Below are 27,553 nucleotides of genomic sequence, written 5' to 3' on the forward strand. Positions count from 1 at the left end.
GCTAAATGGACCACAATCTATGTACCGGCAGCCTGGGAGCGATTGTTACTGGGTCAGCTTAATTACGCAATTAACCCTTCACACTGCCACCACCTCTTTTTTGTACAGAGAAAGAGGAAACTCGGCAATATCAGCTATAACAATATAATGGTTGAGATAATTGCCTGTATAACACGGTCACCGCAGGCCGGTTATACAGAGGGTAAACAAACACAGTAGCGCTCTTTTAGAGGCAGGAATTCGTAAATTGCAATAAGGAGCTTTAGTAACAGTTCAACACTTTCAGAAGGAAAGATTTATTACTGAAAGGTCAAAAGGGGTACAATAAAAATATTTACAGAAAAAAGTAAACCAATGTATATATAAATATACAGAGAACAACAGCACAGCAAAGAGATAACAGAGAGGAGTTAGAGGGTTAAAGTACTTGCCAAAGACCTGGGTTAGCAGATCAAGTTTCAGAGCGAAAGGGTATAGGTCTCCCCAGGTGGTTCTGATGTTAAAAGGGAGAATTCTTCAACTTAACTCTTAGGCCTGACAACCCATTTTGTAGTTCCGCAGCAGGTGGTGTCTCTGAAGTCAAGGACCAATACCCCGTTTAGGGAGTGATCGTCTGGGCTTGGCCTAAACTAGAGCCAAAATCTCTTATAGTTCATATTTTGGCTCATAACTTTCCATATGCACAAGTGACATTCCACCTGCGGGTAGATTATTATGCAGACATATCTGAGGAATGATTAGATATAAAATATGAAATTATACACTCAATGGTTTAAAAGATCTACTTTTCTGCTTTCCTATGTATTCCAGCCAAGGAGTGTGACCTATCAAAATGTTTGTCTCCTTGTGGCCAATCTGAAGATATGCCTGTTTTTTGTGTAAGTCTCTCATATTCCAAGATATGAGACATAGGGGAAAAATGGATTTTAAAAGTGTTATCTGGTTTGTGCTTCTTTGGAATGTCTTTGAACTCCTGGGAAGGCTTGCGTTATCTTTTACAATGTGTTAGATTGCACAGCTCTCTTAGACAACCAGGCACTTTGGGGCTCCCTTCTGGGCTCTGGCCTGTGACACTTTTTAACACACAGGCCATATGGCAATGTGTATGAACAGAGGAAGGGGGGAGAATGAGGGGACAAAATGGAGATTTCTTAACAAAATGGAGGGCTGCGTCCTTCACTGTGTGTACGCTTGTTACAGCACCTTCCCCTCAAATTCCTTTATTGCTTTTGGACATCCCACATGTGTCCCATGATGTACGTTAAAGAAAACTGGATTTTCTTCTACATACTTACCTGTAAAATCAATTTCTTGGAGTACATTATGGGACACAGAGGCCCCGCCACTCTTTCTGGAATTTCATTGCTTGCTACAAAAACTAAAATACTTTCTGAGTAGGAGGGGTTATATAGGGGAGGACTTCCTCTCTTATTGGTCGGCCAGTGTCCATTCACTTATAGATGGTGTATAACCCACATAGTCATAAATAGCCTGCTCTGTGTCCCATGATATAGTCCAAAAAATAGATTTTACAGGTAAGTATGTAGAAAAAAATCAATTTTTTTTAACACAGTGTACAATGGATAATGTGCAATGTGATGCCTTGGCTTCTACTGTATAATATGTTTGGAATGGCATTCACATTCATTGGACACACATTGCAGGACCCAAGAAGAGCTTGGATCCTGCCTTCTGTCTATCCACACCCTCCGTTTTCCACCCAAGCAGTATGGGGATATACCTCTGCATCCATTTCATCTGCAGACACAGTCACAAAGTGCCCCTCTGGTGATAGCTGTAAGAGAGGCATGTAAATAGTTAGTATATATTGAGCCATCAATGAATGGTACTGAAAGCAATGAAAGACTTACCTCTCCCTCTTCTGACGGTGAACCGCTGGCTGCTACTGGAGGTGATGGCGTGATCCCGTCTTCCTCCTCCTCCTCCATCACGCCAGCTGTGTAGGAGCCAGACATGGAGGACACTGTGTCTGTGCTGAGCTGGGACTGCTGGCTGTGGGACGAGGCCATGGACATTACGGACTGTGCCAGGCTACTGCTCAAAGGGTCTGCGCAAGAAATGAGGGTGGAATGGGGCAATGGAGCAATAGTGACAACGAAGGATAAGACGGAAGAGGGAAAACAAGATAAACAGGTGAAAAAGATGAGAGTGAGGATTACAGTACAGGGTAAAGAGAAGAGCGAGGCACAGAGCAAGAAATGGTAAGCAGGGGTACGGGAGTAAACCAGTATATGGCAGGGTGGGAGATGGGCAGAAAAAGGACGGGTGAGGAGTACAGTTAAATGGTTACAGAAGCATAAAGCAACAGAATTCTCAAAGCTGGTGTAAGAAATGTTTCAGTCATAGCAACAAACAAGGCAAAACAGAAAGAGATCCAACAACTCAACCAAAAAGAAAAAGAAACCCACAATCTAAATATACATAAGAAATAAAAAAAATCAGCATTCATCAGGTTATTTTTTCCAGAAACGATGAATGATATCCATTTTGATAAGAATATTCGTGTAAAAAAAAAAATCCCTAAAAATAAGAGCAATAAATCATAAATGCAACTGGCCTATCAGTTATACTTTCATTTCGGATAGAGGAGGGAAGGGTTACAATTTGGGAATATTTTCCTCTAACCCTGTCCTGGTGACTACCATCACAGTTAACCACTTCAATTCTGGGCACTTTCACCCCATTCCTGTCCAGGCCAATTTTCAGCTTTCAGCACTGTCAGAATTTGGGTGGGGGTGGGGGTGTGCACCTTTTTATTGTTTCTGGAAAAAGTGAACAAACAAATCCTCCAACTTAATCTTCCATTTAAACATAAATACTCCTTTTTGGTCTATTAAATATACAGTACCTTTTGATCCTGCCAGATATTCAGAGCTATTGTATGCACAGTGTATAATCTACCAGCTTTACTCTTGTACTACAAAACACCTCCCCTAGGTCCTGGATGAAATATTTAGTAGTTCAGCAGAAGACAAGGCTAACACCTATCCTTGCAATTTTAGTCTAGCAAACACTAGGTTGTCTGCCATCCATTGACAATTAGGAGTTTAGGGCCTTTAACTAGTTGTGGATACTGGACAGACTATACACATCCAAAAAAACTTTATCAAAGTGCACAGGACATGTGTAATACTTCCTGTTCCTCTGTCCCTTTGCTGCTCCCCACTTGCACTTGTCAGTGATTCCTGATTGTTAAAATGACAGTTAGGTCCTAAAGTTTCAATACAACCACTATAATAGCTACTGCTGTCTAGCAACAGTGTTTATAAACCCTGTTAAGATGTCAGACAGTATCATTGTTACTTTTGTATCTACTCTCTCTCATCTGCAGATCACAGGGATAAGCATCGATCTGCAAATGTTGTCAGGTAAAGCTAATCTCCACTTTTCAATATACTTTACATAGTTCTTTGGGCCAGCTTGAGCCAAGCTAATTATGTCCCCCACTAACCTGTGCGGCCGCTGGATATGAAACAGTTTAAACTGTATGTAGCTGTGACTACATAGAGCACAGTGTTCCAGCTTTGAGACGAGACTTCCAGTCTTAAACCTGGAACACAGAGTCTATCACAGCAGCGCTCAGCCATTCAGAGTAAGCTTTGTAATCTATCAATTAATACAACGTTACTTTCTATCTCTCTCTCTGGTGTCTTAACATGTTTTATAAACACTGTCAGTCAGTCCATTTTTTATTCAACTCCATCTTCCTTTTCAACCCTTAAAGTGTTACTAAACCAAAAACAGTAAACTCAGTCTGTATATGCAATAAATCATGCTTGTTACACTCACTGTGGGTAATTTCTATGCATTGTGTAAAAAAAGAGGTTTGAGCCGGTCTTCTCTGATCTTCCCCTTCATCTACTGTCCCCAATCCATCTGCTGATAGAACAGAGCCTTGGGGGCAAGCTGCACATGCTAAGTTTGATGTGTATTGCAAGAGAGGTTTTTTTTCTTGGGAGAATGCATCTGTTCAGCACAGGGCCAATCAGCACTGGTCAGGGGTCCTGCAGCCTCACAGGACAATCAGAGAATTAAAACTCCTCCTATAAGCTTTAACCAGTGCTCTGCTGGACACTGATAGAAGTCACAAGACTGCTCTAACTGCTGATGAGAAAAGGTATTTAGCAGTTTTTATATTTAGTAAAATAATTACACTTCCATGTTGTGTGTACTGTGGGAGACCAGATATAGTGAATGCAGGGTCCTGGGTTTAGTAACACTTTAACTATTTTTTCTTGCTACTTTATTAACTTTGTCATTTTTTCCCCCCATTTTGTTCTTCCATTTTATCAGTGTTGCATTAAAAAAAAAAAAAAACACAAAAATTTAGAAAAGCCTATATTTCATTTTTACGTAGCTGACTTTAGCAGATAATAGGTTAGTGTCATTTTAAATGGGACAAATGATAAAACATACATATTTTAAATATAAGGATTAGTACAGAGTCCCTGACCTTCAGGAGAGGTGATGGTGGAGGAAAGGGGCGTCCCTGTACAGGAAGACTGGTCAATGGCTCCGGAAGAAGACAAAGTCAGGTTCTCACTCTCTGGGGTAGCTCCAGACTCCTGGGGCAAAACACAAACAATGGATATGAACTTTGTTCAATAGTCCTTTAAACTTTAGCAGGGCTCAAGGCTATTTTTTTTCTTCCTTTCAAGTCTTTATTTTGCAGTTTATCACAGTATAGCTTTCTAAATCTACAAATGATGAGCCTCATAAGGTTTTTTTTTTTCCCCAGAACTGGCATTTTATTTCACTGCCTCCACTATTGCTGATAGAAAATGTTACCAGGGTAGGTTTAGTACCTGGGATTTTAAAATGGTGGCTGCAAGAATGATTGTCATAGGCTGAAGATACATTCATGGTTTTTGGTAAATCTTAATAAAATGGGTTACTGTATAGCATTCATTTTAAACATCACTCAAAATGAACATGTACAGTACAAAAAACAATGATATATTTTGAAGAACAAGGCTGGTGAAGACAAAATCCATTGTGAGCAGGCCAGAGTCTACACTATAAATGGTGTGAAGCCAGCCATACATGGGTCAAAATTTGTCCAGTTCAGCAGGGACTGGCCTAATTTCGATCCATGTATGGGCAGGTTGACTGTATACACATTGATCTATCAATGGATTTGTGTACAGCCAGTCTGTTGGAAATTGTTTTCTCTATCAGCGCCATTAGATATAGACGATGGTGCTGATCAGTGTATTCTAATGGCGGGAAAGTTTCCACATTGTCAGAATGCAATAGCTCAGCAGGACGGATTCCCCCAAGCACCTAGAATGTGTGGATGTGGAGACTGATTTTTTTTGTTCAACCTGCTGGTTGAGCACAAAAAAAAACCAAAGAAAACAAAACATTGCTCATTCATGGCCTGCCTAAATGGTAGGGTACCAGAAGGCTTGATAAAGTGCTAGCAGACTAGCCTATGCAGATCTCTGCTCCCACCTCCATTTCTTTCTTTGGTATTGTAAATACCTAATTCTGACCTCCAAAAATGGATTTTGTGGTTTAGATGCGAATTACTTTTTGCAGAGACAAAAAAACAGAACTGTGCAAGATCCTAGATTGTAAGCTCCAAGGATCAGGCCCTCCTATCCCTCTTGTATTGAACTGTATTGTTGCTGTATTGTCTCCCATTATATTGTAAAGCGCTGAGCAAACTGTTGGCGCTATATAAATCCTGTATAACAATAATAATTTGGCATGTGGATGGGTAACTTTATAGAGCGCCGTCAATTTACGCAGCGCTTTACATATATATTGTACATTCACATCAGTCCCTAACCTTAAAGGGGTGTACAATCTAAGGTCCCCAACTCACATTCATACATACACATACTAGGGCCAATTTAGACAGAATCCATTTAACCTACCAGCATGTCTTTGGAGTGTGGGAGGAAACCAGAGAACCCGGAGGAAACCCATGTAGGCACAGGGAGAACATGCCAATCCAGGCAGGTGGTGCCATGGTTGGGATTCGAACCAACGACTATTTAGCCATTGTGCTGCCCCAAAACTCTTTGCTTTACTGCTTACCATCCTCTGCAAGTATTTGACCTATTGGATAAGTCAAATATCTGTTTTCCCCACCACTCGCTGTGGTTCCTCCCACCAGTTTGTATATTCTGTAGTGACATACGAGACAGTGGATGAAGCCACACTGGGCAGTGGGGGAGCAGGTTATTCCCACACCCCAAAAGTATGTACATGCTTTCAGGAGGTAGTGAGCAGCGAATCGCCATCTTTTCAAGAAAAAGGCCAGCCAGAGCATGAGCACAAGCAGTCATTTTTTGCAGGTATGTTTTACAATCAAGTGATGCTGTGCTGAAAGGGTCACTTTAAATATTAGGAGGAACCACAGATAATTATATACAACACAACTAAAAACAGGTTTTGCATGTCCAACGAATCTAAGTGCAGACAAGATGACAATATTTAAATTTGTCAGTTTTACTGTATTGGCTCTGTATCTGCTAATAACTGCATCAGCAATCCAGATGTTCTGATTTCTGGCACTGCCTTAATCCAACATTGGTCACACACACATTACAATTAGTTTTCAAATTACTTGTCATATTTATTTACAATTTAGAATTTTTGACTTGAAATACATATTCCTTTTTCACTTGAAATACATATTCCTTGTTTTAATTAATCACTTCAAAAATTAGATATAAAAACTGACCATTGAACCCAAACTCTAAATCACAAGGATCATATTGGCATGTTACAGAAAACAGGATTTTTGTACTCACAATTAAATTTTTTTTTTTTTTTTTAAGAGTTCATGGAGTGACACAGGAAGTCTTTCATCTTCAGGTTATACTGCCTTCTACAAGAGGTTTGGACCCTGGCAAACAAAAACTGTAGGCCAGCCCAGCATGGCTTCTCTTACTATCAGCAGTCCTCAGTTTAATGGCAAAGCAGAACCCAGCACATGATCATAAACATAAATGCGTGAGACCACTGTCCCTCACTGGGCCCCAAAAGAAAAAGGATTTTATGGGGAGTATAAAAAAAAAAAAAAAAAGAACAAACGGTTTCCTCTCACTTCTGTTGAAGGACACAGAAAGACTAAATTTTGGGATGCCTAAAAAAAAACAACAAAAAACAAAAAAAAAACCTGGTGTCAGGGAATCCCTGTGAGATTGCTGGTCAATAGGAATGTGCATGGCAATCTCTGCAGAATAGTAACCAGACGTGCGCATGTGCACAAGAATGCACATGGGCATGCGCACACAGTGCATGATGGTGCTAGATGGACTCTCTAAGGATGATCCTACCAGTGCTCAAGTTCTGACTGGTCTTCAGCTGTTCTCTGTGTCCTGTGTTGTCCAGTAAAATTCCCTTGTTGCTGACCAGGCCTGTTCCTGACTTTGGATCTGCTCAGGATTTGGTACCTCGCGGCCCATCTTTTGAGGACCATGGCTATTCCTGTGACCATGCTCCTGTCTCCGATCCTGGCTTTCTGTCCTGTTCAATTGTCTGCCTGCCTGTCTTCTGTACAAGCTCTGTGCACCACTTGTTCCTGCCTCAAGTCTGCTGAAAGCTCTGACAAGCCACTCACCCTGAACCTGCAGAGCAAGCAGAGTGCCCCTTTAACCTGGGCTGGACTCCTGAGCACAGCTACCGTTCCTAAACCAATGGTCCACCAGTCTCCTTGGACATGCATCTCCTTCTGCAAGTTCTCCTATCAACATCAGCCTGCACTCTTGTTCCTCCTGTTCCTCAGTACCCACTGTTTCACTTCCAGTGGGGCCTAGGCTAAGAATACAAGTGAGGCCGACCTCATCATTTCAGTCTCCTATCAGGTACGTGACAGTACCAGTCAGCCAGTGATGGAGTCTGAAAGGGAGGCCTCTGCATTGGAGGATGTTTGTTGATCAATCTCTGCCTTTTTCTACCTTGTACAGAGTTTAAAAAATACCCTTAATCACATGGAAGATAACAGATGTTTCATCATTCCTGGGTCCCACTGCAGTCACAGATATAACCACCCAAATGGAGTCCAGCATGTTTTATGGGGCTATTACCCCACCAGAATCCCGGATGCCAGTACTTGAACGTTTCTCTGGAGACTGAAGAAAATTTTGGACTTTTCATAACTCCTGTGAACTGTATTTCTCTTAGCTTCCCAGAACACTAAGGTGGGGTTCATTATCTCACTTCTTCAGAATGAGCCCCAAATTCCCAGCCCATAACCTTCGGGAGCAACTTGATCCTAGTCTGACAACTACGGACTCTTTTCCCAGCTATGTCTCTATTCAATCCATCGTCCGATTAATGGAAAGCGTATGGCACAACTGCAAACCTACCAAGACATGGCCATCCACCTAAACTGGCAGGCCAGGCAAAGAGAGCGTTAATCAGAGAAGCAGTCAAGAGGCCCATGGTAACTCTGGAGAAGCTGTAGAGATCCACAGCTCAGGTTGGAGAATCTGTCCACAGGACAACTATTAGTCATGCACCCCACAAATCGGCATTTATGAAAGAGTAGCAAGAAGAAAGCCATAAGAAATCCCAAACATGTGGAAGAAGGTTCTCTGGTCAGATGAGACCAAAATTGAACTTTCTGGCCTAAAAGCAAGACGCAATGTGTGGTGGAAAACTAACACTGCACATCACCCTGAACACACCCTCCCCACCGTGAAACATGGTGGTGGCAGCATCATGTTGTGGGGATGCTTTTCTTCAGCAGGGACAGGGAAGCTGGTCAGAGTTGATGGGAAGATGGATGGAACCAAATACAAGGCAATCTTAGAAGAAAACCTGTTAAAAGTCTGCAAAAGACTTGAGACTGGGGCGAAGGTTCACCTTCCAGCAGGACAACGACCCTAAACATACAGCCAGAGCTACAATGGAATGGTTTAGATCAAAGCATATTTGTGGGTTAGAATGGCCCAGTCAAAGACCAGACCTAAATCCAACAGAATCTGTGGCAAGACAGGAGAGGAGCAGTGTATACAGTGACTGGCTATCACTATATGTCACTGCCGGTTTTAAAATGTAATTACCGGCTTGTTTTTCTTCACTATAGCTCAGAGAATGAGCTGTGACTTTCCATGGAGAAACAAAAAGGGGTGGGGTCACCCAGTGACATTACCCAGTGACCCTGCCCCTTTGTTTCCTTTAGCTCTGGGGAAAGTGACAGCAAAGAAGAAGAAGAAGAAAAAAAAAGCTGGTAATTACATTTAAAAAAATGACAGAGACATATAGGGGTTTATTTACTAAACCTGGTTGACTCAGAATCTTGGCCACCTGTGCATGGTAGCCAATCAGCTTCTAACCTCAGCATGTTCAGTTAAGCTTCAGCAATAAAACCTGGAAGCTGATTGGTTTTTATGCAGAAGTGGACAAGATTCTGAGTCAACCAGGTTTAGTAAATAAACCCCACAGTGACAGCCAGTGAGGGAGCCTCTCTGTATACACTGCACCCTCACTCTATACACTTCTCTCTCCTGCCCCCTCCTTGCGCACACTGCCCCCCCATACAAAGAGGCCCTGTCACTTATCTGCTATCACATAGAGGACTAAGTTAAAAAAAAATAATATACATGAAAGTAGAAAAAAAAAAAAATACAAAATAAAAATTGGAGCCTCCCCACCCCCACATACGCAGACATTTCGGTTCAGTTTTCGGCCACATGCACTCTGAATTTTCGGTATCAGTTTCGGCACCAGCATTTTCACATATTTATTTGTAAAAAATTTTGAAAACCATTCATCATTTTCCTTCCACTTCACAATTATGTACCACTTTGTGCTGGTCGATCATATAAAATCCCAAAAAAATACATTTACGTTTTTGGATGTAACATGACCAAATGTGGAAACTTTCAAGGGGTATGAATACTTTTTCAAAGGCACTGTACTTCATACAATGAGATGGTTCCAGCAATTACTTCTGAAGGTTTAGGATCCATTCAAACTGCAGTAATGTTTGGACAGCCAAGGTCATGTTGACCGACAGAGCCTGCGCTGACTGTTTCCTCAAAAATAGGTCATCTAAGCATCCCACAAAGGGGATGCCATGACAACACAGCAGGGCTATTACTAGGTCTAGCACCTTGGTGAAATAGTAAGTAGGGGCTCCACAGCAAAGTGTAAGAAACGCCGATGTGCTGGAAAGATGGGGACATAAAGAAATATACCTTTGATGTCCAACTGAAACTAGAAAATCTCCCTGGATAAAGGAGGTGATAACGATAACACATCTTGCGAATTCTTTGCAGACTGACTGAGCTTGAATGAAGACATTCAGTGGTTTTGGATCCAAGCTGAGGTGAATTCCCCATTTGGGTTTAGGAACTGTGAGCAGTTTGGAGTAAACCCCTCTGAAAACATTCTACCACAGGAACTAGGGCAATGACAAATTGATTCAGAAGACACCCCTCTGAAAACATTCTACCACAGGAACTAGGGCAATGATCAAATTGATTCAGAAGACGCAAAGGCAATCAAAGTAGATGTGCTAATTTTTGCAGTGACACTGGAAGGTTGGAGGCGAGAAACCAAAGAGGGAGGCAGGGAGTGAAATCCAATATGTAACTCTTGAATACCACCTCTCAAAGGTTAAACTCTGAAAAATGGAGATACACCTTCATGCTAAGGAAGGTATTTTAGATGATTTGGCAGATTGTGAGCCCCAAAACCTGTGGGTAGACTTGGAGTCAAGTTTGGTGGGCCTGGACATGCTGCTGGAGTAGGGAAACAGTATCAATAGTGAAGGGGGAAGACTGCAAGTCTGTTTCTTAGGCCTCTTCCACTGAGGAAAATGGGTGTCCTTACCACATGTAGCATGCTTGATAATGGTATAGAGAGTAGATCTAAAGAGACGTCTCTTGATGGCCATGTGAATCAGATGCCAAAGTGTCCTCTGCATGTGTATGGACCAATGTGAAGGATGAGTTAGGAAACCGTCAGCAACCAAACACAAGTGAAGGTCTAATGGCCAGAGGTGACCAAAGTCACTGTAGACAGACAGCAGGAATGGATTGAATACCTGATATATTTGGTATCCACTCTGCAAAATCTCATAATTTATACCTTGCAAAATATGATAGTCTTTGTGTACTAAAATAAAGTTTAATTAATTTTTTACTAAAAATATAAGTTTTATAAACAGTTGCACAAATATACGACATAAAAATGTTTAACTACCATCTTTTTGTGTAACAGGTTCAAGACTTCAGAAAATATATAATGTTTTGAGAAATGTAGGTATTCATCAGGCCAAAAATGTACATTTTGATTAAAAAAATAAGCCACGTAACAGGATTGAGGCTAGGTTCACTTCTGTGCGGGTGGTGCAGCTGCAGATCCGCATGAAAATCCGTGCAGCCGCACCACCCGCACAAAGGAATGCGGACCCGAGAGCGGGTGCCATTAGTACTAATGGCATGCCGCCCGCACTGAAAACCGCAGCCGTACTGGGAACAAGGGTTCCCGTGTGGGCTGCGTTTTCAGAAGAAGTGCAGGGACTTCTTCCCTGTGTGTCACGGGGCATGGGAGTCCCAGGGTCAGACTGACCATTCAGGCACTGCCCGAGGGCCCTGGGTCAGTAAGGGGCCCCATGAGATGCCCCTGGTACCTTTCATAGGTTATTTTGTGTGTGGTTTGAGTGTGGACGAGGACACAGGGGCCCCGTGATCCCCTATTGCCCGGAGGCCCCATGAGTTGTCAGTCCACCCCTGGGGAGTCCATTCAAATGAATGGGCTCTCGTGCCCACACAAAATGTGGCCAGCACAGCCGCATATATGTGAATCTAGGGTAAGAATGCTGTGATTCACTTGTTCAATGACGTTTATATGCAACATTTGCTGTATATGCAACGCATCTCAGGTCTTGCATGTCAACCGTAATATCCCACCAATTCACAGAGATGGGTAAATTATTTGACACATACATATAAAATGTGGTGAATATGAACAATCTGAAAAACTTTTGCTGACCTCAGCAAGTTGAGGTGTTTTTTTCCTAGGACTTCGAATCTCAGCTTCACTAAATGATTTCTCCATTTCATCTTCTTGTAACACAGAAGAATTCTGGGAAATTGACCTGGAAAAGAAAGGCATATCTAAATTCCAATGAGACTGAACAGTGACAGAATGCATACGGTTCAATAAACAAGCCGAAGCATTTTTATGGAACATACTATTCCAAACAATGCACATTTACCTACCTGGAAATACTTTTCTTCAGCTTTAGAGCCTGGCTGCCACATAGGTGCTGCAGAGGTGAGTGCATCCGTAGGTGAGGGAGCTGAATATCGCTGCCATAGGACTGGAGCACACCAGGCCGCCGGGACTCCCCCAGAGCCCTCAATGGAGGGGCAGATGGTGATGGCGTCAGGGGTCCGTTCAAAGCTTCCAGGAGGGAAACCACCTCATACCCAGGAGGAACGTGTTCAGCCGACTAATACAGGGAAGATAATAAGAGAAATGGGAGTAAGAATAATGATAATAAAATGGAACAGAGGAGTTGTAGGAAATGTAGAGGCAGATTAATGACAATGGTAAGAAGCGTATAACAAAAAATCAGGGATATACTCAAGTACCCCCCGTCCCCTCCAGGATTTTTCTATCTTTGAGGTCTGACCTACCTTAATATATTTAAATAAGAGAGCACATACAAATCTTTTATAAATAAGAATGAAAAGTAACAAATCAGAGCACCCATTTTGCCCACTAACAGAGTAAAGTAACAGGTTAATTTTAATGTCCCCTTCTCCGCAACATATTTCCACTGCACCCCAGCCACTACGTTCACCTGCTAAAGCATAAAAACAGAGCCCTGTATAAGCTCGGAATCACTCCAACGATTGACTTTCCCTGCCCTCCTGTGACAGCACTGGGCAAATCTCCATGCACCAATGCTGGTCACATGACACACCCAGCAGTTGAATGGAGCAGTGAGGAGTAGAAAAAAAAAAAAAAGACAGTATGTGCTAAGAGGGGGCATTCAAATATGCCAAATGCTTTGTCCTGCCTGGCCAAAGCACATATTACAGGAGTCCAGTCTTGATTGCTTCTCTTTAAAATGTTGAAGTCCTGTTTATTCAATACTAGTCCTCAGCCACAAAGTATATCAGTCCACTTTGTGCACCAAATGCCTTTGTAAACCCAGATATTTAATTTATAAATGTAGTGGTGACATCAACATTGTGCTCATTGTTCTGTACATAGCCTATGCAGAGACAAAGTTGGGAGGAGCCAGAACATTTGATGTTAGCACATACTGGTGCGTGGCGGCCATTTTATTGGTTTGAAACATACCATTCTTATCTATGGTGACATGCTGTTTTTTCTTTATTTTGAGGTTTGTTTTATACTACGCTTTGAGGCAATAAATCTTTTTGGAATTACTACACTATGAGGATTTTTCTGTTCTCTGAATGAAATTGTCCTCTATGAGGATAATTCATTTTTACAGGTTCACCTTTCAGCCCAATTTCTGAAGTACAAGTATTAGTGTCCAGACCACGGCTTGCCTTTGGAATCAGTCTAACGGGTGTTTATCCATCCACAACTGGGGGCCAGTTTTGTTCCTTTGGAGCCATAAAGTGTCCAGGTCCATAGCCTACTTTTGGAATTTGCACTGCGCATTTTGACTTGTCCATATCTGGGGGTCCTTTTGGTCTGGTAAGAGGCAGAACATTTTGGGTGTTGGTGATAGTGGATCCCCTTTATCTCCCTGACCAGATTGAAGCATTTATGACATTATTGATGTCCCAATGAAGATGGGCTTATTTCATCTTTATCATAGCTGAATTGGATCTTTATTCCATCTACTTATTTGCTATAGTTATTTGAAGTGCCGCACCATTATGTTTTGTGTATTGTTGCCTGCAATGCTGTGGTGGCTGTTCATGCTTTTATTGATCTATTTATGTTAGACAGTTAAACAATTATGCGCTATGATGTATAATGTAAGTAATTTTTAAAGAGACAAAGTTGTGCAAGGGATCCAGCAGTTCCACCCACCACAGGCTGTCTGGAGAAAACTACAGGAGGGGGTGCAGACAGGACCAGTCACCCAGCACAAGAAGAGAGAGAGGCAGTGACCGGTCTTTATTATAGCAATCTCCTGCACAGAGAAGAAGTGCAGGTGCCTTTTTCATGATTACTGCACAAATGTGGAAACAACACACAAAGGCACCAAAATCCAAAAAAGAATACACATGAATCTGGTATTTGGAAAATATTCCTTTACCCGTGGAATTCAGCTTTCAGATACCAAGGGGAAAGCTGGAGATCTGGATGTTCTAGCTCCCAGGCACCTAACACATACAATGAGCCAGTGTCCGATCCAGTACCCCAACATGGTTGTGGGTGGTTTTTACCCATAAAGAATAAGTTTACCTTTAGAACATGTTACATGCTACACCCATACTTCGGGTGTAACATGTAATATGTTCTAGCCTCCCCCCCTCACCCCCAGAGATCCCCCCCTATGACAATGGGTAGGGGTTCCTCTCTATCACAGCTGCTGTCACATTTAAAATCGATGAAGCTGTGCCCCACATCCACAAAGCTGCGTCATTCCCTCACAGGGATCTGTGAATGAATATACTACAAGTTCCACCTGTCCCGCAGCCGACGGACCTGTGGTTCTCAACAGACTACGGTGAGCAGTGCACATTTAGTTCATTGAAACTTCCTGCCGCTTCCTAACTGAAAGCCTGTACAGAGGTACAGCACGCAGAAAGCTGGAGGATGTGTCTTCAAGAGCCTGACATTGCACCCCCAAATTCACTGATTGTGGGTACAATGCTTTGCAGGCTCCTCTGGGAAAAAAAAAATAAATGCAAATGTTTTGTACATTTATAATTGTTTCCCTAAGGCCCTTTCCACACAGGGCAGGCTCCGTTGGAGTCTGCTCACTCAAGAGGGGGATCTGTCCATTGATCCCAGCTTATGTAGAGTGGACACAGACACAGCCCACTCTCCTTTATGGGCAGTCGGAAGTAAACAGCTCACCTATCCATTTACCCCCTACTACCATCTGATCCGTTCCGCCAGACGGATGGGGAATGGATCCCCATCTGTCTTTTAGTGGATAGGATCAGATCGGATGTAGGCGGGTGAAAACGGACACGTCTCTTTATACTCACCACTCCATAGAGGAGACTGGAGAGTCAGCTTAGGCCCACCTGAAAAACTGACAGGTGGACCTCATGGGTCCGCTAGTGTGAAAGGGGCCTAAAAGTACTCACCGTATGCTCTTCAGAGTCTGAGGTTGGGGCAGCAATTATTGGACTGAATCCAGCAGGCGAATGAGGACCAGGGAGCTTTCTCATTGCCCGAATCTGAAGAAGGGCTCGGAAAGCTAAAGAAAAGAATAGGAAGATTAACATGATATAAACAAGGACAGAAAGTTATAGGAATATCTGCAGCAAGGACACCAACAGCAATAAAAAACATTTTTTCTGAAGGGTTAGACAGGGTTATAAAGAAACAGAATTTATTCTGAAGGTTTAGTTCCACTATCAAGGTAAAGCAAGACATAAGAAGCCCAAATTCACTCAAAGACCCGGTGTGTGTCTGCACCAAAAGTTCAACAAAAAAAGAAAACGGTGGGAGGAAGTAATTAAAGGGCATGTTTGCACTAACATTCAAAATCTGCATAGATTAATGGAAAACATGTCATGCTTTTTACAGATCAGAGGAAAAATAATGTTACAGTAATGTCTAATAAAAGAAAAAAAAAAAACCTGTACAGGAGCAGCCTCTGCAGATATAAAGCAGTTCTGCTACTCACGCAGTCGGCAGATAGGGCAGTTGCTGGCCTGGTAACGTAGAGTATCCGCACATGTATTGCACAGGCAGAGGTGCCTGCATGGCAGAATAAGTGTATCACGGACATCGGACAGACAAACCACGCACTCAGCACTGTTGTCACTGACTTCATCTTCTGTCACCTGGTGCAGAAAAAAAAAAAAAAAAAAGACATCTATCATCCGTGCACATTCTCCAGGTTCAGTAACATTCCACAATATCCATTCAAGAAGAGACTGTTATTTACTGCATTATTTGCTCTAACCATGTAAATGTCACATTCACTTCAACCAAGAGTGATAGCATCAGTAATGTGGCAGGGAGCCACAGGGAGATACCTCCTAGGAGTCCCCTGTGTGCTTGCAGAGAAAGCAACAGGTTTGTTTTAATGCCCCTCACCAGCAGTGTATGCTTACCTCTCCTTCACTCCCCACCACTTTGTTCAGGTGCTGGGAGCAATAACAAATATGGGGAACATTTATCAACCCTGTTCCAATGCGAATAAGGAGGAGTAGTGAGATACACTGACACAGGTTTATTACTCCTTTGGCAGCTCTAAAGTCTGCCCTTTGCATCTTAATGAAGCCTGACCCTGACAACTTAGTTTTGCATCTCATGTCTGTAGAGTTAACCATTAGCCGCCCGGCCAATGGCCGTTTGGTGGCTTCAAAAGTGCTTCTGCACTCCGGATGCACGCCATTTGGCGTGCTCCCGCACATGCGCAGTTTGCGCTAATGCAGAGCGGCACAGCGGCGCGATCTGTCACCGGCCGTGTACCTCGGACACGGCCGATGACAGATCTGAGTACCGGCCCCCGTTGCAGGTACCATGTGACCTGCTGTGACCAATCACAGCAGGTCACATGACAGTTGTCAATGGATGGCTTCATTCATGATGCCATCCATTGTATACTAGTGCCTAGCTGTGAATGGTCCCAGCTAATCACATGCACATGTCATGTGATTAGCTGTGACCAAATCACAGCTAAGCACAAAAAAAAAAAAAAGCTGAATGAATCCATTTCATTCAAGGTAAATGCTTGCTTATAGCAAAGTAATTCTTTGCTATAAGCAAATTGTGTAAAAAAAAAAAAATACTGATCACTTCCCCAAAGTAGTACAATGTTACTATGGTAACATTGTACTACTTTGGTCATAGTAAAATATGAAAAAAAAAAATCTTAAAACAAAATAAAAAAAGTAATAAAAAATTAAAAATAAAAAAAATATATATATATATATTTTTTTTTTTTCATACTGTCACCAGTCAATGTCCCTGTTCACCACCATGCCAGTTATATGATGACGCTGTACTGCACTGGTGACAGTATGTAAAAAAAATAAATAGTGAAAATAATTTTTTTAATTTTTTCATTTTCCGAAAAATTATGACAAAAAAAATACAACTTCAAAAAACTCGCCATGCCTCTTATGAAGTACGTTGGACTGTCTACTCTGCAAAAAGGGGTCATTTGGGGATATCTGTACTGTTCTGACATTCTTAGACCTCAAGAAATTAGATTGGCTGTCAGTACTTCAGGATTGATCAATAATCAGATCTATACCATAGTTTGTGAACTCTATAACTTTCCTACAAACTAAATAATACATCCTAATTTGGGTTATTTTCACCAAAGACATGTAGCAGAATACATCTCGGCCTAAATTTATGAAGAACAATTATTTATTTGTAAACTTTTATAACAGAAACAAAGAAAAACGTGTTTTTTTTTCAACATTTTTGGTCTTTTTTTGTTAATTTAGCAAAAAATAAAAACCCCAGCGGTGATTAAATACCACCAAAAGAAAGCTCTAGTTGTGTGAAGAAAATGATAAAATTTTAGTTTGGGTACAATGTTGTATGACCGCGCAATTGTCAAAGTGTGAGAGCGCTGAAACATGAAAAATGGCCTGGGCAGGAAGGTGTAAAATTGCACGGTATTGAAATGGTTAAACTCTGTCATATCTTTAGAAATATATCTGTCTTTGAAAGTTTGCAAGTTGTCACACCTGGCTGTCCAGAAATACAGATGCAAAGGTCCGTAAACCAGTCACAGAGACTTTGTTGAAGCAGACACAGTTTGATTGGCGACTAATGGTCTCACTTCTTTACTAGATAAATGTCCCTGATGGTACTTTCAGGTACGGAAGAGCACATGATTCACTCCATGTGACATCACTGAGCAAATTACCAAGCACCAATACTGTCACAGTGAGAGTCCATAGTCCTGTGTAAGCTATACTTGAGTGACTTGCTCAGAATGGATTCTCCTGCTCCTGGTGGATCAGAAAAGCAAAGGTGAGTATATGCAGCAGAAGAAAAGGGATTACAGTAAAATTGTTGCTTTGTCCACCATTTTCCATCTAGGGTCCATTTCAGTTATTCAAAAGCTGAGAGGAGTAAAGCAGGAAACCTTAAAAAGGTAGGCAGAAGAAGAGGGCATCCATTGCGGATGTTGCTAGTGATATGTATGTTAAAGAATATAAATAAAAAAATTTATATTATTCCGACTTTTTATACCATTTGCATTTGTAATTGTATAAGGAGTTTGCCTGTTGCCTCCTTGCTATGGGGATGGATAAAGGGCAATTGTAGTCCATGGACAGGCTTAGTCAATGATCTACCTTGACCTAATCCAATTGGCTACTAATGCTAACCATTTATGCCAGCTATGGTACCTGGACTTGCTTGTGGCTTATGTTATATGCCCCTTAGAGTGCTTTTCTACATACAAATAAAGTCTAAAAGCCAATGTATGTGGCAGCTACAGCTGTCGATCACTGGGTTCCAGCCGGAGATTCCCCGCTGGCACCTGGTGATTGCCAAGGAACAGTGACAGGGGAGAGGTCTGTATGTAAACAATACAGGTCTCTCCCTGGTGAGCACCAGCATGTTGCTGTGTATTGCTCTACATAGCAGAGCAATACAAAGCAGCGTGCTTACATAGCAAAGCACACACAAACAACACAGTACAACAGCACACAGATAACCCTTTGATTGCCCCAGATGTTAACCCCTTCCTGCCCAGTGTCATTAGTACAGTGTCAGTGCATTTTATTAGCACTGATCACTGTATTAGTGTCAGTGGGGAAGTCAGTGGCAGGTAGTCAGTTCCCACCCAGTGTCAGAATGCCCGCCACCATTACTAATATATATATATATATATATATATATATATATATATATATATTATACATACATACATATGCTATAACTTTCATGTAAAGCAATTAATTTACAAGTATTGGGATTTTTTTTTAGCAAAGATGTTACAGAATACACTTTGGCCTAAATTTATGATGAAATTAGTTTTTTTTTTAATTTTTTGTACTGGGTATGTTTAATAGCAAAAAGTCAAAAATATTGTTTGTTTTTTTTTTTAAAAATTGTCGTTTTTTTTTTGTTTATAGCACAAAAAATAACAAAAAAAAAAGGCACAGGTGATCAAATACCACTGTAAGAAAGCTCCATTTGTGAGAAAAAAGGATGTAAATTTCATTTGGGTGCAGCGTTGCACGATAGCGCAATTGTCAGTTAAAGTAACACAGCGCCATATTGCAAAAAATGGTCTGGTCAGGAAGGGGGGTAATTCCTCTGGAGGGCAAGTGGATAAAATGCTACAAGAATCAAGTATGTAGATACCTTGGAGTCCTGTGAATTGTATTTATTTTCGATGCCGTAGATTTCCTGTAAGAGATAACTGACCCCATCCACCTAAAAGAAGGACAAAAATAAGTATCTGCTAAAGAAAACACAGCTCGGAAAAATCTCTCATATTTATTCTTGTCTCACCACTTGTTTCTGCTTCAGAGGCTTTACACAGTAGCTGCCATCTGCATGCTGCAAGAAAAGAACGACATTGGTTACAAAAGGAGGGAGACTGCAATGTCCCTGCAGATACAAGTAGACCTGCCCATTGAAAGGAGGGTCCACTAGCCACAACTTAGGGAACTCTGCATTCTGTCTGGTGGGGGAATGTTAACACACCTACACTCTCTATACCAGGGAAGACAACCTTGGCATTCCAGCTCTGGTGCAACTACAAATCTCATCATTCCCCTGCCTTTGGGTGTTATGCTTGTGGCTATCTTGCAAAGCCTTGTGGGACTTGTAGTTCCATAACAGCTGGAGTGTTGAAGTTGCCTACCCCTGCTCTATACTGCGTTGATGTATTTTTCTATTTTATGCATTTTCTGAATTATCTTCCATAATTTTTTATTTTAAAATAATGTATAAAAATCTGTCCAAGACAATTGATTACACAAAAATGGTTAAAAAAAAAAAACTTTGCTCGGAAAAAAAAAAGGCCAGGCTGTTAGCATTTTTATAAGAGGTCAGTAATGTCCTACATATTATTATTATTATACAGAATTTATATAGCGCCAAAAGGTTTGTTCAGCACTGTACATTATAGTAGGGGACAGAACATGAGACAATACAGTAACAAAACAATACACGAGGGGTTAGAGGGTCCTGCTCTTTCGAGCTTATAGTCTAGGAGGGAGGGGATAGTGGTACAGGAGGAAATGGCTGTGGGGGATGGAGTGGTAGGAGGAGTGGAGGAGATCGGCGTTAGGTGAGGGTGGGGTAGGCTTCCCTGAAGAGATGGGTTTTCAGGGTGCGCCTAAAGGTGAGGAGTGTAGGTGACAGTCTGACAGATTGGTGTAGTGAATTCTAGAGGATGGGGGAAGTCCTGGAGAAGTCCTGCAGTCGGGCGTAGGAGGTGCAGACCAGGGAGCTAGAAAGTAGGTGGTCTTGTGAGGAGCGAAGATTACGGGTTGGGTGGTATTTGGGTATCAGGTCGGTGAGGTAGTTTGGGGCAGCGTTATGAATGGCTTTGTATGTCAATGTTAGTAGTTTGAATTTAATGCGTTGGGCAATCGGAAGCTAGTGGAGGGAATGACAGAGGGGGGTTATGATAGACATGTTATGAGGGAAACCTGTTCTGAGAGACTATCATGAGAGAAACACAGGCCCTGTTATTACTGGCCTTCTTCTGAAAATGCTAGTTGTCTGGCTATGTTCATCTTCAAATGTTTTCTGGTCCAGGAACAAGCATACGACAAGTCAGAAATCCCTATATCTATGCTCGTTTCAGGACAGTGATTTAAACGATTGACCAAAGCATCATTATAACAGTCAGACAGCAGGCATTTTCAGAAGGAGAGATCAGCCATGGCAGCCTAGAATTTGTTTATTATGACAGACAGGGCTGATGCTTCCACTAGGCAGCCGCCTTGGGCGCACTGTGACTTAGGGGAGCCTGGGTGCAGCACAGACCGGCACTCCCTCTGTGTGGCTTATGTACCTCTTGTATGAATTGTCCACTTCTCTGCAGAGTCCCCCTCTCCTTATACACAGGGAATAATGATATCTTTACTCTGTACAATTGTATCACAGCCTGTCCACACTTATGACCATTTAGTGTGTAATATATATATATTTATTACACACACATATATATACACACACACACACATATATACATACATACATATACACACACACATACATACATATACATACACATACATACACACATATATACATACATACATACACACACAAAACAATATTCCCGTTTGTTTTGTTTTTTTTGTTTCTCTGTCTGGTTGGTTAATATATATTTTGTCTTCATTTTGGTGCCAGTAGCATCTTATCGCACATTTTTGCAAATTTAAAGAAATTTAGTAGTTTCATGCTTTGTTGATTTTATATATTCTACTGTTTTAAAATTGTATTTATTTATTTTGGGGGGGGGGGGGGTCCTCGCACAAGTAGCTGGTCTTGCCTAGGGCACAAAATAGTCTAGCACTGGCCCTGATGACAGATCCCCAACAAACAGAATATGTTGCTTTTCTCATTCAGAGCAAAGTGACAGAGGGGTGGATTTACTAACAGCAAATAGACTTGTGCACTTTTGTAAGTGCAGTTGTTTCAAAGCTTAGCAAATGAGGTAAAGCTTCACTTTGCAAAGAATACCCAATCACAAGTAAGGACATTTAAACAAAAAAAAACAGATTTTTTTGCTTGCACATGATTGAATAATGGAAGTCAGAAGAGACGCCCCTCCTTTACTAGGCTCTGGAGCAACTGCACTTTGTAAAGTGCACAGTCTATTTGCCTTTAGCAAATCAACACTAGAGCCTCTTACAAGCCAAACCCACTTATACTCCAATGGCTGCACTCTTTTGCGGCTCTGCTGCTGTTGTCACAAATATCCAGCACATCTAGATGTTTGTACACACGGCCTGCTCCCAAGATGCAGTGCTTAGGACTGTGCCAATCCCTTACACAGGACTGCAGAGCAACATGGCAAGACGAGGGAGATGAGGATAAGGAGGTCAGGGCTGGGCTAGTAAGATATTCTGTCACTCTGTCTTAAAGGGGCAAAGTGTTAGATTCTTCTTAAAACATATCTAAATCAGAAACAAGCATTTCATATTTTGCAGATTACCAATCCTTAGATGTGGTGGCTGCATTAGTTTTCTTTTTAAGCTTCCAGTTCTGCTCAGAAGAAGTTTCACCACTTCTGAGCTGAACTGGAAGCTTAAAAAAGAAAACTAATGCAGCCACCAGATCTAAGTATTGGGCATTGCGTTTCTGGCAGGATCATCAGATGTTTTCTGTACTTGCTGAAAATGTTATGTTATAAGTCTAGACAAAGAAAACTAATGCAGCCACCACATCTAAAGACTAATACGCTGCAATATTTTACGTGTTTGTTCTTGGACTTAGTTATCTATTAAGGTCACTAGAAAAAATAGTTCAAGTGTATCTCAAGGCAGTGTTTTATTTTAGGTTTGGATGGAGTTGGGAATGAGTTTGATTGTCAAGTTCTTATTGCTGCCAGTGTCTCCATTGGGAAGATTCACCTCTCTATTTATACTGGTGACCACTGTCAGCAAAAACAGGAAAATGCTAAATGTTAGATTTGAGAGGAGGGGAAAATGTTTCAGAGGGGAATCCCCCACAGTTTGGGAGTCCCCCAACTTCCTGTTGGATCTCTAGGACACAAAGTGAAGAGAAATGTCTTCAATGGTACAAAGATAGCAAAAAATAAATTAGCAGATGTTTTAACCCTTCCTACTTCATCCAAAACTAAAAAAAAATGTTGTTGGCTATCCTTACACTTTATCCTGCAAGCTGCTCTGTAAAAACTATTTTCCTGATGGCCGCTAGGTGTCACCATGGTCCATCTTCTATACAGCCAGTTCTAGGATGTGTTCTCCCTGCCTGGCACCTTTTGCTGGTTCTAAATGCAGGCACAGGACATGTATATGGGAAAACACCTTGTTTCTGTTAGGTCACATTATTATAAATTAAAAAGAGGACACCTGCGCTCAGACCATATAAATAATGCTCAAGAAATGTGTTAAGCCAGCATTATCTATCTAATAGTACACAAATAAATTATGCAATAAGAAAAAAAATATATAGTCCAAAATAAGTTTTAATAATCAATTAAAAGAGCTCAGGTGCTCTTCCCATCAACATAAAAAGTTCATAAATAGTTGCCAGGTGCCACAATTCCTCATAGGTCTGCTATGTCCATGCAGATCACCCTGTGCCCTTGAGTGACTCCCCACCACACACTACTCAGATGGTATGCAACTCCTTGTTTGCACAAGAAAATCAATGAGAATTTTATTATGCCCATTGTAGTTCAAAGGAATGCCCAAAAACCCTCTGCTCATCCAGATCCTTTCCCGAGATGTTTTGCACCTTCGGGAACACTTTACTCATCCAATATGTTCATATGGATTGACAGTGCAAAACCCGAACTATGGCAAGGTAAAGCAAGGGAACGTTCACAGTGTTTACCATTTATTTAAAGGTGACAGAATAAAAGCAATCTTGTGCACTCACCAAAGAACAGCTCCTGTAGATGACGCGCGTTGGTAATGAAACGCGTATGTAAGGACTTCTGGGACGTCACTCCGCTTTGCCTGGAATGCACAGCAACGTTCTGCAGCTCATTAACTGCTTTTCCGCTGCCCTATAGCAAAAATACTGCTACAAGGCGGCAGGGGTGTGCAAAATCATATATATATATATCCTAGATTGTAAGCTCGAAAGAGCAGGGCCCTCGAACCCCTCGTGTATTGTATTGTTACTGTCTTGTCTCATGTTATGTCCCCCTTGCTACTGTACAGCGCTGAGCATACCCTTTGGCGCTATATAAATACTGTATAATAATATTATGTATATATATATATATATATATATATATATATATATATATATATATATACACATACACACACACACACACATCACATATACACGCACACACACATATATATATATATATACACACACACACACACACACGTGATTTTACATTTCCGCCCTACTCGAGCCGGCATTCGTGGCCTCGCTGTTAATCACCAGGTACAAGTCGGCGGCCAGTGATTGCCAAGCATCTCCAACAGGGGAGGGAGAACTGTTTGTAAACAATACAGTTCTCTCCTGTCAGTTCCTGCACACTGCTTTTCATGGCTCTGCGTAGCAGAGCCATACAAAGCAGTGTGCTTACAGTTGAAAGCTCACACACAGCCTCATAGTAAAACACACACAGTTAACCCTTTGAGCGCCCCAGATGTTAACCCCTTCCTGCCCAGTGCCATTAGGACTGTGTCAGTGCTTTTTATTAGCACTGATCACTGTATTGGGGTCACTGGGGATGCCAGTGACACCAAGTCAGTTCCCCCAGTGTCAGAGTTCCTGCAGCAGTCCCGCTATAAGTCGCTGATCGCCGACATTACTAGTAAAAAAAATAAAAATAAAAAAATTCCATTTTGTATAATAATAGATGCTATAACGTTCAGGTAAACCAATTAATTTACACGTATTGGGATTTGTTTTTAGCAAAGACATGTAGCAGAATTAATCTTGGCCTAAATTTATGACGAAATTTGATCTTTTACATTTTTTTTATTGGATATGTTTAATAGCAAAAAGTCAAAAATATTGTTTTTATTTCTCAAATTTGTCGGTATTTTTTTTGTATATAGCGCAAAAAATAAAAAAAAAAAAAACCACCGAAAGAAAGCTCTATTTGTGGGAGAAAAAAAAGGATGTAAATTTCATTTGGGTGCAGCGTTGCATGACTGCACAATTGTCACTTAAAGTAACACAGCGCCGTAAAGCAAAAAATGGCATGGTCAGGAGGGGGGGATCCTCTGGAGGGCAAGTGGTTAAAACGTACGATTTTATAACACTGTTCCTTTGCTCATGTAGAAGATTGCTATTATTCTGTCACGCTTACTGTACTGGACCCAATAATTAAAAGGACAAAAGAAAACATTTCAATCTTCACAGTGTGAAAACCTGAGAGGAGTTTTGGCTTTTAGTACGCTTTAAAGGAGACTTAAGGGCTCATGGCCATGAACAAAACAAAAACACACATATATAAATCACAGCCCTGTGCTGTACAAATGTGCTCTATCCTCTATAGGTGAAGGAATGCAACAAACTGATTTAAAAAAAAAAAAAAAAAAAAAAAAAAAAAGAGGAAACCAACTCCACTTACCTTTATCCTCACCCTTGAACCCCTTTTATGTACACTTCAGGCCATTGCGGACATTAAAGTTTAACTAAAGGCAAAACGGTTTTCAGTTTTGGACGGAGTGGAGAGGGCTTAGAACACCGGTCTGGTCATTATTGCTGTCTGCGCACCCATTAGGGAGAGTCACCCTGTCTATTTGTCCTGTTTACCAGCATCACTTTTTTTTTTTTTTTTAATTATTATTATACAAAATTAAAAAAAAAAAAAAAAAAGTTTTGCCTATAGTTCTACTTTAAGGAATATTTCAAACCTTCAAGAACTCCTAAACATTGCTGCTTTTGCAGATCTTATATTTTTCATAGTGGACCCTCTTTTAACGTCCTGCAGGCCTTGTGTGATTATGACTCTTTGTCACCCTTCATACAGCCTGTCATATGACAGTTCTCATCCAATCACATAGCTCTCTCTGCTGCAATATGCAGAAAGAACTCCATGGGGCTCTACCGACTACACACTGAATGGGCCATTATTTATTTTCAAGCGTGCCTACTTCCAGCAAGCCCAGGGTGCAAACAGATGGGGGTGGGGGGGGGTTAGTAAGCGTTGGTGGAAGTGCGAGATATGAGTATAGGTGTGACAGTAGGGGGGGGGTAGAGAAGGGGGCCACAGGTTTTTTTTTTTGGGTTTTTTTGGGCAAGGGTTGATAGATAGGCCTACTGACGAGTGGTGGTAATAAAGGCGCATTGCCAAGAGGAGGAATAAAGAGGAGGTGAGCGCGTACTGTGCTGTGTTGTGGGAGGGGGCTTGTGCAGGCATGGAGTTAAAGTGAGAAGCATGCGGAGGTGCCATTGTCAGATGGGGTATAGGCACATTGGCGAGAGCAGGGGAGCAAGCCCGGTGAAGAAATGGGTGTGGTCTTGACAGCATTGGAATGCAGTGGACGATGTGGATGGGAGAAGGTGGCCTGTAGGAACAGTGGTGGTAAGCTGCCATTGTGCTACATGCTGGGTGTCCAGTGCACTCCTGTACATTTAAGGAGGGGTGGGCTCCCTCAGGTCTACCTGCCATTGGTCTATCCATTAAATACATGTGTCTCTACTATGGGGGCTCTTAAATTTGTAGAGTTAGGACTACAGAATACTGGGGTGCCGTGACGAGGCCCTGCAGCTTACGTATGTATTTGAAAATGTGTGCTAATTAAACCCGTTTCTAACGCATACTGCTAGACAGGCTAATTTGGTTTGTTTGCAGGCTTGTTGGCATGCTGAGCTGCAAATTTTTCTTTTTTTTGTTTGACATGTGTCACTCGTCCATGTGCTACTTGCTGTGAAGGCCACTTATAGACTGGGGCAGTGGTCATTTTTTGTACTGTTGAATTGTTGGTGAGGGGGCGCACTGGACACCCAAGCTGCCATTGTGCTACATGCTGGGTGTCCAGTGCGCTCCTGTACCTTTTAAGGAGGAGTGGGCTCCCTCAGGTCCACCTGCCCTTGGTCTATCCATTACATACATGTGCCTCTACTATGGGGGTTCTTAAATTTGTAGACTTAGGAACCACAGAATACTGGGGTGCCGTGATGAGGCCCTGCAGCTTACGCATGTATTTGCAAATGTGTGCTAACAAAACCCCGATTTTTAATGCATACTGCTAGACAGGTAAATTTGGTTTGTTTGCAGCTGGTTGGCAGGTTAGCTGGGAATTTTTCTTTTGTTTTTTTGGTTTGACATGCGTTGCCCGTCCCTGTGCTACTTGCTGGGAAGGCCAGTTATAGACTGAGGCAGTGACCGTTTTTTTTGTAGTAGTAAGGGTATTGGCCTGGTATTGATAGAAAGGGGGAAGTGTAGGTACAAAGGTGGGAGCATGCATGCAGGCATTAGGTTCCAGGCTGAGAAACATACCCGTCCCCTGTATTTTGTAAATCCCTTCTCCCCACCTTGAACCATCTTCTCAAGGTAGAAGAACCAAGTGCCAATAAGTAAAGAGGGTGCTATTTAGAAGGAGAAATCTACATCTGAAGTACCTGCCCAATGCTGATGGGCACACAGGCTAGTACTACCAACACATACTGGAGACACAAACCACAATCACCCACCCTTTCAAATGTTGCCATTAGTACATGGGAGTGACCGATATGTTCTGCAGAAAGAAAGAAACAAGTTAGATCATACACGATCAATACAGATTTTTTTTTCTTTTATTGCCAATCCTTTTTTTCGGTATCTGTACACATTCAG

General features: G+C 41.7%; 1 protein-coding gene across 1 annotated transcript in view; it reads right to left on the reverse strand.

Moving 5' to 3' along the window:
- RNF157 (ring finger protein 157) overlaps positions 1-27,553 on the reverse strand; it is a gene marked incomplete at its 5' end in the record, with an annotated part of 76,248 nt that overhangs the window by 28,971 nt on the left and 19,724 nt on the right. Inside the window, 10 exons of the mRNA XM_089690620.1 lie at positions 1,742-1,795; positions 1,872-2,068; positions 4,475-4,586; positions 11,983-12,088; positions 12,213-12,445; positions 15,246-15,358; positions 15,791-15,950; positions 19,450-19,521; positions 19,600-19,647; positions 27,412-27,455. Coding sequence (XP_089546746.1) covers positions 1,742-1,795; positions 1,872-2,068; positions 4,475-4,586; positions 11,983-12,088; positions 12,213-12,445; positions 15,246-15,358; positions 15,791-15,950; positions 19,450-19,521; positions 19,600-19,647; positions 27,412-27,455 — 1,139 coding nt within the window. The remainder of the gene's footprint in view (positions 1-1,741; positions 1,796-1,871; positions 2,069-4,474; positions 4,587-11,982; positions 12,089-12,212; positions 12,446-15,245; positions 15,359-15,790; positions 15,951-19,449; positions 19,522-19,599; positions 19,648-27,411; positions 27,456-27,553) is intronic.

Source organism: Staurois parvus, unplaced genomic scaffold (genome assembly GCF_062004578.1).
Source record: "Staurois parvus isolate SC_StPar_1 unplaced genomic scaffold, SC_StPar_1.0 ptg000538l, whole genome shotgun sequence".
Taxonomy (NCBI): domain Eukaryota; kingdom Metazoa; phylum Chordata; class Amphibia; order Anura; family Ranidae; genus Staurois; species Staurois parvus.